General features: G+C 32.0%; 2 protein-coding genes across 2 annotated transcripts; both read left to right on the plus strand.

Moving 5' to 3' along the window:
• The first annotated feature begins 1,249 nt into the window (after positions 1-1,249).
• On the plus strand, positions 1,250-4,094 carry PME1 (pectin methylesterase 1). The gene is made up of 2 exons (XM_068621808.2): positions 1,250-2,546; positions 3,242-4,094. Exons 1-2 carry the CDS (start codon positions 1,475-1,477, stop codon positions 3,922-3,924), a joined length of 1,755 nt encoding a protein of 584 aa, XP_068477909.2. The 5' UTR covers positions 1,250-1,474; the 3' UTR covers positions 3,925-4,094.
• Positions 4,095-10,242: 6,148 nt separating this feature from the next.
• On the plus strand, positions 10,243-16,811 carry LOC137818154 (alanine aminotransferase 2). The gene is made up of 15 exons (XM_068621407.2): positions 10,243-10,658; positions 11,884-11,934; positions 12,151-12,201; positions 12,919-12,984; positions 13,068-13,129; positions 13,491-13,569; positions 13,652-13,756; positions 13,868-13,978; positions 14,211-14,348; positions 14,627-14,701; positions 14,859-14,979; positions 15,078-15,232; positions 15,757-15,831; positions 16,109-16,312; positions 16,490-16,811. The coding sequence occupies exons 1-15, from the start codon at positions 10,443-10,445 to the stop codon at positions 16,604-16,606; spliced, it is 1,626 nt and encodes a 541-aa protein (XP_068477508.2). The 5' UTR covers positions 10,243-10,442; the 3' UTR covers positions 16,607-16,811.
• Positions 16,812-18,416: the final 1,605 nt, after the last annotated feature.

Consider the following 18,416-nt stretch of genomic DNA (forward strand, 5'->3'; position numbering starts at 1 on the left):
GGATGTTTTGCATTTTTTTATTTTGGATTAACACTGTCATTCATGTACTATCGAAAACATCAATTCGGAAGATTATAGGACGTGTCAATCCAAAAATTTATCATATTTCATAATCTGGAATAAAAAAATAAATATACAGGGACAATTTTGTCTTTGCGCAACATTACGGGTGCAGGAAGAAACTGCCTAAAACTTAAGATCATTTATGAAATTTATACAATAATAATATTATTCCTCTGGATTATTATTATAAGAAAAACCAATTAAAAATATTTTTTAAGTTTGAAGATTTCCAATATTTGCAACATGCTTGATGTTTCCAAGATAGATTAGATGAAAATATATTTAAAGTTACCTGTTTTAATTATCTACAATTTTGTATTTATTTGATAAGCTTCGATTTAAAAGTGATTATAGAGTGCAGAAAAAGCTTGAATGGGAACACAAAATTGCAACATTTGTGGTGGGTTGAGGAAAGGAAGAAACAATCAAAGAAACCGTATTCCTATGGCGCGATTACCGGATAGTTGCCATTTGCCAACGCAAAACACTGCCACATCCAATGATCATAAAATATTCCCTCAAATTAACATAATTTAGAACTTAGGTTTCGTGTAATTATATCCTTCACTTTCTAAAAAAACAAGAGCCAAAATAAATATTATTTTTAAAATGCGTGCATTAATTTCTTTTAACAATCCTTTTTTTTAATGATTGTTTGATGGTTTGACTAAAACCAACTGCATTTACACAAACAAAAAAAAGGTTTCTGTCTTCTTAGTGTGTAACAGTTGTGGAAGGAATGAACGATAAAAAACACAGCTCAGATTCACTGTGAAAAATAAGGAAACCGTGTGGATTTATTGTGTTAGCTTGTCACAATACCGTTTCCAAACCGTGTATTCAATTTAAAAATCCAACGAATTAGTTTTAATTTTACAAATCAGAATAATGGATTGTTGGAAACATGTTTGGCTTTTGTTGGTTCAAACGTAAGACGATAAAACACTTATAAGCAAAAAAATTTAATAGGAACGCAATTAACCCACGAAACACCATAATTAGCTTTCATTATGCATAAAAAAAAGAATTTGTTCTTAGATGCTGATTGCACTGAATCTTAGCAAAGAAGCATTGTGGAAATGACACTCTCCACATTCTTATCCCAAAGCATAAAATAAATAAATAAATATTAAATTAAAATAAAAGTGTCATGAGATAAAAAGCTCCCACAGTAAAGTGTGAAGTCAAAATAAAATAAAATCTTATTTATTAAAGTGCAAATAGTAACATTCCACGTAAAACATCCTAAGTGTCACACGTTGAATGATTCGAGTAGGTAAAAGGTATTTGTTTTGTTTATTGTTGGGTTATAAAATGGCACAAAGTTGCATATAAAAGGGTAAGTATAGAAGAGTGGGAAGCTAGAAAGAGGGGTTTTTGAATAGAGTGAGGAACCAAACAGATCTTAAGTATGGATACAATTAAGTCCTTCAAGGGCTACGGGAAAGTGGACGAGTTGGAGCAGCAAGCCTATGAGAAGAAGACACGTAAGCGCCTCATAATCATCGCAGTTTCTTCCATCGTTCTAATTGCGGTCATCATCGCTGCGGTTGCAGGGGTCGTCATACACAACCGCAACAGCGAATCATCACCCTCGTCTGACTCGGTTCCGCAAACTGAGTTATCTCCTGCCGCGTCACTCAAAGCGGTGTGCGACACCACTCGCTACCCTAGCTCCTGCTTCTCCTCCATATCCTCGTTGCCGGAATCCAACACCACCGACCCGGAGCTCCTCTTCAAGCTCTCGCTCCGCGTCGCCATTGACGAGCTCTCCAAGCTCTCCAGCTTCCCTTCCAAGCTTCGCGCCAATGCGGAGCAGGACGCGCGTCTGCAGAAGGCGATTGACGTCTGCAGTTCCGTCATCGGCGACGCGCTGGACCGCCTCAACGACTCGATCTCCGCGCTCGGAACCGTCGCCGGGAGGATTGCTTCTTCGGCGAGCGTCAGCAACGTGGAGACGTGGCTCAGCGCGGCGCTCACGGACCAGGACACGTGCCTTGACGCGGTCGGCGAGCTTAACTCCACCGCTGCTCGCGGCGCTCTCCAGGAGATCGAGACTGCCATGAGGAACTCCACGGAGTTCGCGAGCAACAGTTTGGCTATCGTCACGAAGATCCTAGGGCTGCTGTCGCGGTTCGAGACGCCGATTCACCACCGGCGGCTGCTAGGGTTTCCGGAGTGGCTGGGCGCGGCGGAGCGAAGGCTGCTGGAGGAGAAGAACAACGACTCCACGCCGGATGCTGTGGTGGCGAAGGATGGCAGTGGACAGTTCAAGACGATCGGCGAGGCGCTGAAGTTGGTGAAGAAGAAGAGCGAGAAGAGATTCTCGGTGTACGTGAAGGAAGGGAGGTACGTGGAGAACATCGATTTGGATAAGAACACGTGGAATGTGATGATCTACGGTGACGGCAAGGACAAAACCTTCGTCCTCGGTAGCCGGAACTTCATGGACGGAACGCCGACTTTCGAAACTGCAACTTTCGGTAAGCACTTTACGTATAAATTTTTTCTTCATTTATTTATTTTCTGCAATTTATTTTATCACAAGTTGCTGTGCTTTTAATGCTATCTTTGAAAATTGGTGCATTAACGTTTAGGATCATTATATTTTCTGTTGTTTGATTATTCTCTCTTTGAAACTTTGGCATAAATTTCGTTCTCTGCCCATAATCAGATTTATGGAAAATGAAAAAAATCGATTGGTATTTTCACCCAACAATTAATTTGAGTGATTTATTTTTACCTTTTGGATTATTTCATGGTTAAGTATACTGAATATAAGAAGGGACGAATTTGTGAGGTTTCATTGTTTCACATTGTTATGAAAAAAAAAAACAAGTTTGATGGGAAAGCATGTGTGGGAAGTGCTTTAGTGCGTCTGGTGAGCCACATGGTATTAAGTGTCATCATGTGCCCCCTCTTTCATTATCATGACCCACCAAGCATTATGCTGTTTTCTGCATTATTCATGGCCTTCCCATGTGGATGTCTGCATTACCTTCTCCTAACTAATGTCCACACTATCCATTAATGCTGTCTTCAGACAATAGACATGGATTTTTAGGTGCTCACCTGCTTTTATGCGTCAAACTATGATGTTGGTACAAGATTTAACAAATTCACATTTGCCTGACTATGACATATGAATACGACTAACAGAAAGTGTTACTTTTTGCAGCTGTTAAAGGCAAGGGATTCATTGCCAAAGACATAGGGTTTGTGAACAATGCAGGTGCTTCAAAGCACCAGGCTGTGGCATTGAGATCTGGGTCGGATCGCTCTGTGTTCTTCAGATGCTCGTTTGATGGCTTCCAAGACACCCTCTATGCCCATTCCAACCGCCAATTCTACCGTGACTGTGACATTACAGGCACCATAGACTTCATATTTGGCAATGCAGCTGTTGTGTTCCAAAGCTGCAAAATAATGCCTAGACAGCCCCTACCAAACCAGTTCAACACCATCACAGCTCAGGGCAAGAAAGACCCTAACCAGAACACTGGAATTATAATTCAGAAATCAACAATTACTCCCTTTGGCAACAATCTCACAGCCCCCACATACCTTGGGAGGCCATGGAAAGACTTCTCCACCACTGTGATCATGCAATCTGATATTGGGGCATTGCTGAATCCGGTGGGGTGGATGAGTTGGGTCCCTAATGTGGAGCCTCCAACTACCATCTTCTATGCAGAGTATCAGAATAGTGGGCCGGGAGCTGACGTGTCCCAAAGGGTCAAATGGGCCGGTTATAAGCCCACTATCACCGACCGCAACGCAGAGGAGTTCACTGTGCAGTCCTTTATCCAAGGCCCCGAATGGTTGCCAAATGCAGCTGTGCAGTTTGATTCCACCTTGTGATTTGAACACCTGCCTCATACAAACATACGGAAAGAATCGGGGGTTATCAAGCATATTTAACTTCTCTTTTAATCACTCTCTTCTAACATGTATTACTACACTACACGCATTTTTTTGACCTACTTTTTAATGGTTTATAAAATTCTTCTACACTTTGCAGTTTCGAAAAATATGTCAAATTTCAGATGCCAATGAAAATGAATATATATTAACTCCAAGGGGAAGCTACTGTTTCAATATTCTGCCAGCTTCCTAAACAATTGCATGTTATATACATATACAAATTAAGTAACTTTAAGTGCGTTTCTAGTACAACTTACTTTTAATACAAAATACATTTTTCATAGTATAGTATTGGAGACGTGAGAGATTAATATATTTTATATAAGTAAATCTCAATTTATAAAATTCCAATTTTACGAGGTTGAATTAAACTTTAAAGTTTACTTTTTAATATGGTATTAGAATCATTTTGAATTTATTTTAATTATTGTTTATTGGACTTATCAAGTTATTTATTATTAAACTACCCATAATATATAGTTTCACACGGGAGGAGTTGGTAGTCTCGATATGACTATTTTGTCAATGTTCGACATGATCTCTTATTTAGCCGATATACCATATAAGAAAATTATATAAGAATATGGTAAGAAAAATGAAGATGTTAAGAAAAATAAATATGTCTTATTCTCTTGTGTATTTACCTAACTCCATGTACAGAAATATATTGTATGAAGATTTTCTCTCTTCAAATTATAAGTTAATTATGTATGTTTTCACATTATCTAAAGATTAAAACATTTCATAATAGATAAGTGAGTCTAAATCTCATCTTATAACTTAGTTTTATGAATTTTTTACGTATTTTTTTTTATCTAACATAAAATCTCCCAATAATTGTTTAACTTAAAATCAATTATGTGCTCTAAATTTATTGTATACCCAATCAATTTCTCAAATTAAAATCTTATCTAAATTCATATAAATTGGTATTTCCAATAATTGTTTAACTTAAAATCAATTATGTGCTCTAAATTTATTGTATACTCACTCAATTTCTCAAATTAAAATCTTAACTAAATTCATATACATTGGTATTTAAATATATTCTATATAATTATTGACTATCATTATTCTTTGTGATATATGAAAGATTATTAGTGTGTATTTATGTTTGGTTAAGATAAACTTGATGAATTGGATTTATGGTTTAGGATTTAAGATTTGTGATATATGAATTGGATAAACACATTTACTTATTTCGCCATACCAAGTTCAAATTATTTTAATAACGATTCAAAATTCAATTATTACTTATAAATATAGGGAAAATGATAAAATTATTCAAAAAGTTATTATAATAAATATCCCTCAATCTATTAATTTATTTTCTTAAAATTAATGGTTGATGAAGAATAACACTTTAAAAAATGTTAAAAATGATTTATAATTTTTCCTATGTGAGAAAAATATAATAAATAAAGTTTAACATAAATTAAAACTAAACTTATAAATACTTCCAAACATACTTTATGTATTACGATGAAATTTTTGTCTTTTATGTAATTAACCATCTTGAGGTATAGATTATTTAGTCGGATAGATTAGGGTGTCAAAGTAGGGAGGGTCGTGCGGGTCGGACTGTGGCTCGCTGAAAAAACGTGGGGCAAGTTGTTTTTTTCAACCCGTTGACCTGCTTAGGCCTGTCTTGCATAACCCGCAGTCCGCACGGACCAAGTGCGGGGCGGGGCGGATTGGCCTGCATAACTTTAAAATGTAAATTTTTTTTCTGCACCTCCATATTTTCTTCATGTAGCCTCATATTTCACATTCCAAAATTTTTAATAAAATCTTACTACGCATGTCTCGTGAAAATAATATTATGAGATAATTTACTTAATGCATCTAAATAAAAGAATTCAATTTTTTTTTTAAAAATTCTTATGTAGACTGGCCCGCAGGCCCGCGAGTCAACCCTTATGCGGGGCGGGTTAAAAAATCAACCCGCAAATTTTATGCGGGACGGGCCAATCCGGCTCGTTTTTTACGGGCCAAGTGTGGGGCGGGCCAGTCCGCATTGCCACCCTTAGGACATATCATTTGTTGCTAAATAGTAATCTATTTTTTTTTTCTAGCTAAATTTTTATTTTTAGTGTGGCATATTCTATATGCACCTTCATACCTTCTCCCTGCATTTTTATATGTATTTTTTTTAATTCTAACAACATTTGGAGAATGTGATGTCCTCTTCTTCAATTGCGAGTGTGGTGGTTGTTGCGATGATCGATGATCGGTGATAAATGTTGATAGTTGGAGTAAGTTTTGTGGTGTTATTACTAGTGGTGATTGTGTTTTTTTTTTTTCATTTTTTAAAGTCAACAAAACCCAAAAAAAAAACAAAGTGCAACAATAGAGTACAAAACTCAAAAAAAAAAAAAATTATCTTTATATTGAGAAATGTCGAATACACTAAATTTTCTTGTTAATTCTCTCACACACTATCAATGAAAACACTCTCTCAAACATTGTGGCTGGAAGGAGGTATGCGGCTGAAAGGGAAATATGAAGGTACAACTGAGTCTATTTTAAAAAGGTAAGATTATGTTTCACTTAAGGTTATTTAATTTTTTTAAAAATATTTAAAATTGATTTTTCATAATTAATATGGAGGTGGGTGAAGAATTTGTCTTTAGTTTTAACTAAGTTTGCACTCTTAGGTTATGTTTAGATTAAAGAAGGGATGTGTGAGGATTTAAGAAAATAGATAAGTAAAAAAATTTAAGAGAAAAATATAAAAAAAATAAATGGATTTGAATTTTGAAATATTTTAGAGTGTATTTCAATTCAAACTAACCTTTAATCATTTAAACTCAACTATGCATAAATAACTTGTATAATAAAAGGTATCCCTAACTGAATGACCCTATTGATTACATCACTAGAATTCCCTTTTATCTCACTCACTTTATCTCATATACGTGGGAGAATTGCATAGTCTCCACATCAAATGGGTGTTTTTATATTTGATTTTTCTCTTCTAACTTATTTGTTGGTTTCAATTTTTTTACCAATAAAATTAAAATTTATAAAAAATACCATATTAATATATATTTTCTATTCTATATTTCTTACTTAATAAGATAATTTTCTCATTTGTTCAAATCTATATTTTAACAAGTATTTTTAACATTTTTTTTTCCTTAGAAGCTTTGAGAGATATCTATAAGCAACAGGAGTACGTATTTACACTTACAGCAGTTCAAATTTGATATGCAAAAGTGAGATAACGTGAATAAATCCCTTCTCAGCAAAGGCCATTTTCTGATAAACAAAAGTGAGGCATGTGATGAGGTCATTAAGAAAATGATAGAAAACAGAAAGAGAGAAAAAGATGAAATGCAATTCAAATTCAAATTTGATCCACAGATTTCAAAACCACAGTATTCAATTCAAATTTTCAACTATCCTCAAAACCATCAAAATCATGATTATTAAATATTAATGCAACCTTAATTATAATAGCTTAGCTTAACAAAGTTTAAAGGATTATGATTCAACCCCGTGCATCGTCAAGTGCTTATTGTAAAAAAGTACTTATATGTAAACCACAGTTATATATAAATACTATAAAGTTAGTAATATCATACATTATTCTTTGCACGGGATGGAATCATCTTCATACTTTCCATTCACTTTTTCCAAAGTCGTCATCATAGGAGAGAACATGTATTTTAATATATGAAGTTCAAATATTTACGTTAAATGTCGTGTTGGTATCGAATACTCATATCGTCCACCGATATTTGTATGACACTTGTAGGATACGTATTTATGAAGTGTCCAATTAAATATTTGCTGGATTTCTGATAATTCTAGTACAGTTCTAATATACTTTTAAAAAGGAAAAATACATTAATTTTCTAAAAACTCAAATTTATTGTATAAATTTTTATTATGATTATAAAAATAAGAAACAAATCCTTTTGAACCAGTCATCAAAAACATCTTTCTGCTCCAAAAAATAATCTGGAACATACTTGTTCACATAAATCTTTATTGTCAATTTATATAATTCATAATTATATAATATATAGATCCGTGACCCTGTGTCCTACATTTTATATATTATACTTATTTTCGTGTCCGTGTTCTATTAGTGTTCGTGTCAGTTTCTGCGCTACATTGATTCTAATACAAGGAATTTGTTTTTTATTTGTCAAACTTATTTATAATATAGTTTTTTTTTTTTTTTCTGAAAGTAAACTCCGTTTTGAAGGAGAAAAGAAAGGCTTTATTATGTGTTGAAGATATTTTTGGAAAGAATTGCTCCAATTTAAATGATGTTAAAGTAGAAAGTAGAAAGATTTGCAAGACACTTAGAAACATTTTAAATATCCATTAGCCTCCTAGTTAATTTCGTAAAAAAAAATAACCATTATCCCATAAGATCAAATAAAATATATAAAATATGATGAATATTTTATATTAAACTAAAATCAATTTATAATATACGAGTAAATGTTAATCTTATTTCACAAGCTTATATTTTTAAAAAATATTATAAAATAAAATTTACATTTACTTTTATTTTATATATTATGATTTATCTCTAGTGAAATTTATAATAAAATAGTAATAATATTTTTTTTATTTACTTGAAAAGGGAGAAAAATGAAATAACATCTCAGTTTTCTTTGATTTTAGTATTTGAAATTTTTAAGAGTAAAAAATGGTGGAATTCTTAAACTGCATACTCTTTACGTTTTTTGGTTAATTTTAGTCCGAAGATGACGAGGATCGTGTAACTGGAGAAGAGGAGTTTAGTCAAATATATCTTTATTTTATATTTTATCTCGGATAAAAGTTTGAATTAATATATTTTGCTTTCTTTAATAAAACAATAAATAAATTATTATTGTGTCTTTTATTCTCTTTCATTGTATTTAAAATATATTATTAAAAAAATTAAAAGACATAATTTTAGACTAAATTCTATTTAATTTTCTTACTATAACCATCTTATACAAGTAGAATGGGAATAGAATGATTAAATAACAACTTTATCGATTGGATTTTATTTTTATTCCAATATAATCTTGAAGAGTATACTTTATTTTTATCTAAAAAATATTTCATATTTAATTTGTAAATGTTTGTCATTAGTATATACTACATTTTGCATTTTAAGTGTAATTCATTGAAGTAGGATTATTCTATTTAATTAGTGATTTTGATTTTAAAGCTCAAATATACAAATATATTTAAAATAATTCTATTTATATCTTATTTGAAATAAGTTATATATTGAAGGAAAATATCTATCTTATTTTTAGTGATCTTACGTGTGATTAAGATTCTCAATAATTAGACTAATATATTTTTAATTTTATTTTTTTTAAACCAGCACACCTATTACTATTTTAAGTTATTGTTGTTACATAATTATCTTTATCTAGTCACTGTTATAAAAAAAATTAAGAAAAATATTTAACAAAAGGGTATTAACCTCTGTTCGAACAAAAAGATAGTCCTTACTTATAAGAAATAAATAATTGATATGAATGCAACATTAAAAATTGATATAACATAATTTATAAGATGAAAGAAAACGAAAAAAAAAGGAATGATATAAGTACGATTTTTTTCTCTCAAATGGTATAATTCTATTTTGTATTTTTTAAAATAAAATAAAAAATATTTTAAATATATAAATGGAATTTCCTATTATAATAGTTTTTTTGATTTACACAAATTTTTTCTTATTCTACCTTATTTAATATATCTTATTTTATTAATACAATTGAGTATTTTGTTATTTTATAAAAATTACTTAAAAAAGTAAAATTATTTTTAAATTAATATTAATGTACAGTTTTTATATGATTTCACTCTTTTATTAGTTTCTTATTTTAAGATAAGAAACAGAGCAAATTCTCACACATTTTCACACAAAATCTTACATTCCATTTTTAATCAGTCTCTGTACTATTTTTCGCTTTTCAGTTTCGACTGATCCAAAACTATTTCTGTATATATGTTAAATTTCTATCATCATAAAAATTGAGTAAAAGAGAAAAATATAAATACATAACGCAATGACACCTGTATTTCTACTAATATATATTAAATTTCAAGAAAATTTGATATAATTAGATCTACTAGACATTTACAATTTCAATTTAATATAAAAATTAAAATAATACATGATAAGTAAATATTTTTTTCTCATGTCCAATTTGGAAATAATTTTTTTAAAACTATTTTATGAAATAGAATTACATAATTTAGAAAAGAAAAGCTATAAGTACATATTCCATTGAGAGTGCATGAGCGGCTGAAGTTTTGACAGAGAGTGGGGCGGCTTGTATGTTGGAGTTGGAAAGTTCTCCAAATCAACAAAGTTGTCACATATTGTTTCTTTCATATATTGTTTCTTTCTAGATACACGCACGCGCCTTCCCTGTCTCACCGTCAAATCTTCATCTTCCTTTTATATATATATAGCCCTCATAACAATGCGGAAAATCGCTGCAGACAGATTCAGGCGCCTTTTCAATCGTTCACTTCTTCTTCTTCCTCGCCACAGTCACAATCACCCTCCCTTTCCTGCTTCTTCCTCTATCTCTTCTCACTCTCTGTTTTCCCCCTACCGCTTCTTATTTTCTACTCCGTTTTCTTCCATGGCCTCTGATTCCCCTTTCCCAGTCACCGCTCAAAACATCAACCCCAAGGTCTGTGCTTCCTTCAATTCTCTTTCGCTTTTTTCACTTCTGGGTGTGCTAAAGTTGCAAGCTTTGATCTGTGTGATCGTTTTTTTTTATCTGGGCAAGCATGATTTCGAGTTGATTATTTTAGGGTTCTCTTTATTAGTTCTTGCATGGTGTAACGTGTTTGTTTGTCGAAGGATCGACCTTTGATTAAATTATAGCTGTTTTTTACTTCGAAAGGCTTGCTTATTGTTATTGTTATTGATCTGTGACTCGGGTTTGACGATGATCTTTTTTCTTCGTTGTTTTCTGTCTAGTGGTGTGACTGATGACCTAGTTATAGGTCGTTTAATTTTATATACTTTTATATGCCCAATTGAGTGTTTATGTGCTTCCTAATTGTGTTCAACGCTGGGATTGGTGGAAAGATTAGTATCAGTAGAGATATTGCTTATGCTGTTTTAATGGATTTTGACACGTTTCATTTATTTATAAAGTGTGATCGTCTGCTAAAATATTTGCCCACTTGTTTTTTTTTTCTCTCGATCTGAGGTTCTAACACACTTCTTAAATAGCGTGTTAAATAGCGTGTTTGACAGCCGAATCGACCTACGACACTTGTAGGACACTGAATTCTTAAATAATTCTTAAATAGCGTGTTTGACGGTCGAATCGGTCGAATCGACCTACGTTCGACCTACGACACTTGTTGGACACCGAATCGACCTACGACACTTGTAGGACACCGAATCGACCTACGACACTTGTAGGACACCGAATCGACCTACGACACTTGTAGGACACCGAATCGACCTATGACACTTGTAACACTCATAGGACACCGACCTACGACATTCCTAATACTTATAGGACACGTATTGATAAAGTGTTTAATTCAAAAAATATTTATTGAATTTATGATAATCCTATACGATTCTAACACAATTTTAAAAATAAGAAATATATTAATTTTTTAAATACTAAAACTTATTGTATAAATTTTTATTATGACTATAAAAATAAAAAACATTTAAAAAAAAAAAAAAACTAAAACTAAAACTGAAACATATTTATTATTAATTTATATAATTCATAATATATACATATGTATTTATGCGTTTCATACATTTTAGAGATTATCTCCTTGTATTAATGTTAGTGTTCATAGCTTTTAATACGGTTTTGTTATGATGCCACCAATTTTCATATTTTATTTGGTAATTTGAAACTATGTTTTTTTGTTGTCTAGGTTCTGAAATGTGAGTACGCCGTTAGAGGAGAGGTTGTCACACTTGCTCAGGTACGGTGATTTGACTGTACATATTAAAATTAGGCCATTCATGGAAAAAAGTATTTTTGTCTTGGTTTATTCCAAGATAGATACATTTTATACCTTTGCATTGACAAAATAAGTTGATTTCACAGTGCTCCTCTGACACTAAATTGATCACTTAAGAATTTTCTATGGGCAATTGTTACAATACTCTCTGCTTACATCGCCTTAATAATGTTGCAGAATTTGCAAAAGGATTTACAGGCCAATCCCGGTTCTCATCCATTTGACGAGGTACTTTTCTTTTTCAACTTTATGACTTCTGAAGTAGAACTCTGTTTTTTTTAGCTCTCAGGAGGAAGACATGTAAGGGGTTCTACAAAGCTCCTTATGTGCACGGTGTTCTTGTAACGGGTGAACCCACTGTGTAGTAGACAGCCTTATGTTGAATTAGTAAAGTTGTAATAGGTTGATTCCACAACCTGAACATCTGAAGTTCCCATCATAGGGTGAAAATTCCAATTGTTGTCCCAAGGCTCTCATTCTATGATTAACTATTTCTTTATATCCTTAATTCTTTGGATCAAATGTATTAATTGTGAGGCAATGCAACCATATGAATGGTTAAAAATAGTTGCATGAGTTGGCTGTTATAGTATGAACATTTCAACTGTTCTTGGATATGCTTCTATTCTACATCTCTGTAATAGTAAGACATTTTGTAATTGGAATGGGGAATCTTCCTTGGCCATTTGTTTTTGAGAAAAAATGAACCAATTTTGCAGGATAAATTTTAATCATTTTGTCATCAGATGCCCCTTTTTTTAGGATGAAATAAAAATAATATGCACTTTTCTTTTTATTTTAAAATATTCCCACCCCCATCCCCTCCAAGAAAAAAGGTTGAGGGTGACAAAATTATCTGTAATTTCACTAGACTTCAACTTCATGAAGCTGTTGCTCTACTTTTGTTTTGTCTTTTCCTCTCACTTTTCTTTTATCTGAATATAGATACTTTACTGCAACATTGGAAATCCTCAGTCTCTTGGCCAGGCTCCAATAACTTTTTTCCGAGAGGTTTGCTGTTTATAATTTTGTGCAGTGAATGTAGCAAAATACAAATTAAGCAACGCTTATTATGACAATCTCATTTCTGTCAGGTTCTTGCTTTATCTGATCATCCAGCTTTATTGGACAAAAGTGAAACCCAGGGTTTGTTCAGGTAACAGGATAAAAATAAACAAAATAACTGGCAGCATCTAGATAACTAGTCACAGTGAAGCAGGAAACTGTCTACGATTTTCTTGATGGAACAATTGTATTAGAGTATGAATCATATGCCTGCAGTAGCATATATAACTAGCAATGATCTAGTCAGTGGTATTTTCAATTTGATTATAATGTATAACAAACTTCTGTGAAAACCTACAAGCATAGAATTACGAATGCAAATTGAATTTGAATGACTAAGTGGTATTCTTAATTCAGTTTTGTAATGTTATAGTTTACTATAACGTGGAACAGAATAAAAGTTCCTTCTGTTACTGGTGATTTGGTCTAACTTGACCTTTGGCATACTGCAGTGCTGATGCAATAGAACGAGCTTGGCAGATTGTGGAACAGATTCCCGGTAGAGCAACTGGTGCCTATAGCCACAGTCAGGTATTTATTGAGTTATCAAATTTGGTTTATTTCTATGCTATACAGAGGCAGAGCCATGAAATTGTTATTATTTTCATGTCAGGGTGTCAAGGGTTTACGTGATACAATAGCGGCTGGGATTGAAGAGCGTGATGGTTTTCCTTGCAATCCTGATGACATTTTCATGACAGATGGTGCAAGCCCGGCAGTATGTCTCTACTTTGCCTTTGATATTTCTATATGGTTTTAATTGATGATGAGACTTTGTTTGATATATAATCTGAATAAGTTTTAAAAACTATCATCTCTATGTTTTCAGGTCCATAACATGATGCAATTACTCATTAGATCAGAAAATGATGGTATTCTGTGTCCCATTCCACAGTACCCTTTGTACTCGGCCTCAATTACCCTCCATGGTGGATTCTTGGTAATGTTTTCTGCATACAATTGCATAATGCTAAATTTAATTTGGTCAATATTCAGATGCATTCTTTATGATGATGTTATTGGTTGTGTGGCATCTTTTTGTAAGGACAAATAAGAAAAATGATCTATGTAAAAATTTACATAATTTGGTCACTCGAAACATTGAATGTGAACTATTTTGTTATAATACTTTGGTTGGAGTATTAGCTTAACTGGGGTATTTTTTTCTAAAGGTACCTTATTATCTAGATGAAGCAACCGGTTGGGGGTTGGAAATACCTGAACTAAAGAAGCAATTGGAGGCTGCCAAGTCTAAGGGCATCAGTGTTAGGGCTTTAGTTGTTATAAATCCTGGCAATCCAACGGGGCAGGTGAGCCACAAATAATTATGTAGTGTTTCGTTGATGTTTTGAAGACCTTATGTGGAACCTATTTGGGTTAATGAAAATTACTTATGACTCCTACAAGCTATTTATTGTTTATGCCAAATTGATGATTAGTGATGAAAGCTTATTTATTTATTTAATTAAGCTGTCTGATATAATCTCATGTGATATAGTCAAGTCTTGATCTTGGAGGATGCTTAATGCTTAGAAAGCAAAGTTTTATCGTTAAATTTTGTAACACGGCTCTTCTGTCATGCCCCCAGGTTCTTGCTGAGGAAAATCAGCGCAATATAGTAGATTTTTGCAAGCAAGAAGGTTTGGTTCTTTTAGCTGATGAGGTAAATGGACCATTCTTGAAGATCTTAGATACTACATTGAATTTATTTAAAACATAGTTGCATTTCATGAACCTTGGGAATGAAGGTTATTAGATCCTAGTCAATTTCTTTTTTTCACAATAGCATAACACTATGATACACGAAATTCATTTTGAAGGTATATCAAGAAAATGTTTATGTCCCTGAGAAGAAATTTCACTCATTCAAGAAGGTATCTCGGTCCATGGGATATGGTGAGAATGACATCACCTTAGTATCCTTTCAATCAGTCTCCAAAGGTAAGTTGGTACAAAATTTATTTTAACAAGATACAATAGAATTTTATGCTAAAAAGGGATCAATATTGATGGAAGACACCTTTTTTCTTTGTCCTCAGGCTACCATGGGGAGTGTGGGAAACGAGGAGGTTACATGGAGGTGACTGGCTTTTCTGCAGACGTAAGGGAACAAATATACAAAATGGCATCTGTCAACCTTTGCTCTAATATATCTGGTCAAATTCTTGCAAGCTTGGTCATGAGTCCACCTAAGGTAAACTCCTTGCATCTTCTAAGTGCAATTTCTTTTTGGGGGAATATTTTTTTAGTTTGAATAATTACAAGAACATTGAACACAATTCTGACCATGATAAGATTGGTAATAGTGCCAACCTAGAATTAACATATCAGAAGTTCCCTTGTGCTAAAGATTTACATGGTGAGTTGGAAGGAATTATACATGATTGAGGCATTGCCTTCCAAGAATAGTAACTCTCTTCATCAATGGTAATGGTGCGTTTACTCTGGAATGCTCTGTGCCACTACTATTCGAGTATTGCCTTTGGCATTGTAAATCCAAAATAATGTCGCATGTGAAATAAGAAGGTATATCATTTGGTAGCCCCTGTTCGTATTTATAATAAACAAAATTTAACACAATTAACACTGTTATTAAATTATTCTACACCGGGGTTTTTTAGCACATGGATTTTGTATTAAAGTTCAGCATTTGGCATTCCATTACTAGTTTGATTTTAATCATGCCTTTCATACTCAACATTCAATGATTGTCTGCAGGTTGGAGACGAGTCCTATGAATCATACATGGCTGAGAAGGGAAATATTTTGGAGTCGCTTGCTAGGCGTGCAAAGGTTAGCTACCTATGAAATAATTTGAAATAGTAAAATCAACCAACATTTAATTCTCTTTCAAGAGTAATATTTTAGAACATCTCCAAGGAACCCTTCCTCCCAATGCATGGATTTGATTAACACTTAACACACCGAAGTTCATTTTGAAGGGCTCTCACTCTATGGAAAGGATTACCGTAGTCTCTAAAATATTTGCAATTTCACAATCCCATTATCACATTTACCAAGAACCTTAACCAATTAATTTTTGCTTTCTGTCGCCATTTATTCTTGACAGACACTAGAAGATGCATTCAACAAGCTAGAGGGTGTAACATGCAACAAAGCAGAAGGGGCAATGTATCTGTTTCCCCAAATTCGCCTGTCCCAAAAGGCTATCAAAGCTGCAGGGGATGAAAATACTTCACCTGATAACTTCTATTGCAAGCGCTTGCTTAATGCAACAGGAGTAGTAGTTGTTCCTGGTTCTGGTTTTGGACAGGTTAGTTTATGTATTATCTTTTGTAAATGCCTTATCTCTTCAATTAACATATGGTTATGACACATTTATTTACAGATTAACCAACAAAATTGATTACTGGTTCCAACTAAGTAGCATTTTCCATCCTTTTGGTAATTGTAAACTGATTGTATTGTTAAACTGTTGTTGTCTTGCAAGGTTCCTGGCACATGGCATTTCAGGTGTACCATTTTGCCTCAAGAAGAAAAGATTCCAGCCATTGTCTCCCGTTTGACAGAGTTCCATGAAAAATTCATGGATGAGTTCCGTGACTAAGTCCTGCTTCTATTTGATCCCTCAAAGCAAGGGTACCCAATTGAAATTTGATGAGGATGGATTTTGCAGTTATAGAAAATAGGACCTTTTGTTTTCTGGAATAAATTTATTGTTAACTCCATTATAGATGCATATTGAATATGCAAGACGTGAAATCTTATTCCTATGTTACCTATTTTTAATTGAATAGACTTTTTTCAAACCACTTTCTTTGTTATACTCCAATGCAAGGTTAAAGCCTCAAGGACCAGTAGGACCAGTTATGATGGGATCAAACAAGTCATAATAATTTGAAACATAAACCTTGAAGAAATGAAATAATCAACTTGGTCTCTTTGATGGAAAGAGTGACCCATAATCCTTAATCAACTTATTTTAGATACTTTGAATAATTTTCAAGTGATTAATTTTTAATCATTATCCTAGCTAGAATAGTGATGAAAAGGGTATTTGGAAACTTGAAAAGTTTAACTCTTTTGTTTAGCATAGGCTTCTATGGTTGGCAGTAATTGTCCCTCTGTTCACGTAACCTCATGACCGAAGAAGTCTGAAAAGCAGGACAGACTTTATTATTTGCATGTCAATTTTGGATTGTTGCTTCTCAAATCCAAATACAAAACGACACAACCATCAGAACAAAACAAATGCAAAAACAACAAATCAACATCACTTCCTCTTCCTATTTCTCATGTTTCGGATCCATTGTGTTGTCCCATGAGTTTGACATTCACTGTATATTGTATGGACTCTTATTCTGCAGTTTTTTTCTTTTTAAATTTCTCACTCCTTTCGTCCTAAAATTAAAGTAGTTTTCTGAATAAAAAATTAAAGCAGTTTTAGATTGAGTTTTTTTTTTATTGATTTTTAAATCTTCAGTGAATTATTTATTTTTATTTTTATCTTGTTCTTAAATAAAGCCACTTTAATGTTTGTATTTACAGTAAATCGTGTGTTTATTGAGAGTTAAATTATTTTAGTAAAATTAAATGATATATTTATTGTTAATGTTGTGGCAAAAAGAGTAAAAAGAAAAAAGAGTACTTTCTAGGATTTTATTTTGATGTTGAGCAGTGCAAGTATTAAGTGATGCATTTTGCACTCACTGTAAAAAAAAATCATTAAATAAAATTAATTTTAAAAATTAAAAATAATTAATTATTATATTGACTAAAATAAAAATTATTTTTTATTTTATTTTTAAATTAATTTTTTTATTGATAAATAATTTTTAAATTGATATCTAATTAACTATCAAATTTTTAAATCTTAAAATTTTAAATTTTAGTAACTAATTAAAAATCAATTTAAAAATTATTTATCAATAACAAAAATTAATTTATAATAATTTATAATAATTTTTTTAATTTTTAAAATATTATTTAATTTAGTTGATATAACTAATTATTTTTTATTTTTAAAATTAGTTTCTATTTAATAATTTTTTTTTAGTAATTATTATATTTAAAAAATGTTAATGAACATTTTTTTTGGATTTGTTACAAAAAAAAATTACTTTTGATATTACATGTACGAAATAAATTATTAATTTTGAAGAATAACAGAAATAGTTACATTAGTCCATTTAATTAAATAACGTCATAATTTAAATTTATTTTACAAAAAGTTTATAAATTAAATAGTTTAAGTAGTGATTGTCTTTAAACATTACTAATAATTTAAGTATGATTTAAATTGTCAATAGATGAATAAAAGTATCATTAATAACCTTCACAGCAAATTAAAGATATTAAAAGAAAATAGCAATACATTTATAATCGGTATAAAAAATTGTATGACTTGTTTTTTATGA

The sequence above is a fragment of the Phaseolus vulgaris genome, chromosome 10 (assembly GCF_051622355.1).
Source record: "Phaseolus vulgaris cultivar YP4 chromosome 10, ASM5162235v1, whole genome shotgun sequence".
NCBI classification, from domain to species: domain Eukaryota; kingdom Viridiplantae; phylum Streptophyta; class Magnoliopsida; order Fabales; family Fabaceae; genus Phaseolus; species Phaseolus vulgaris.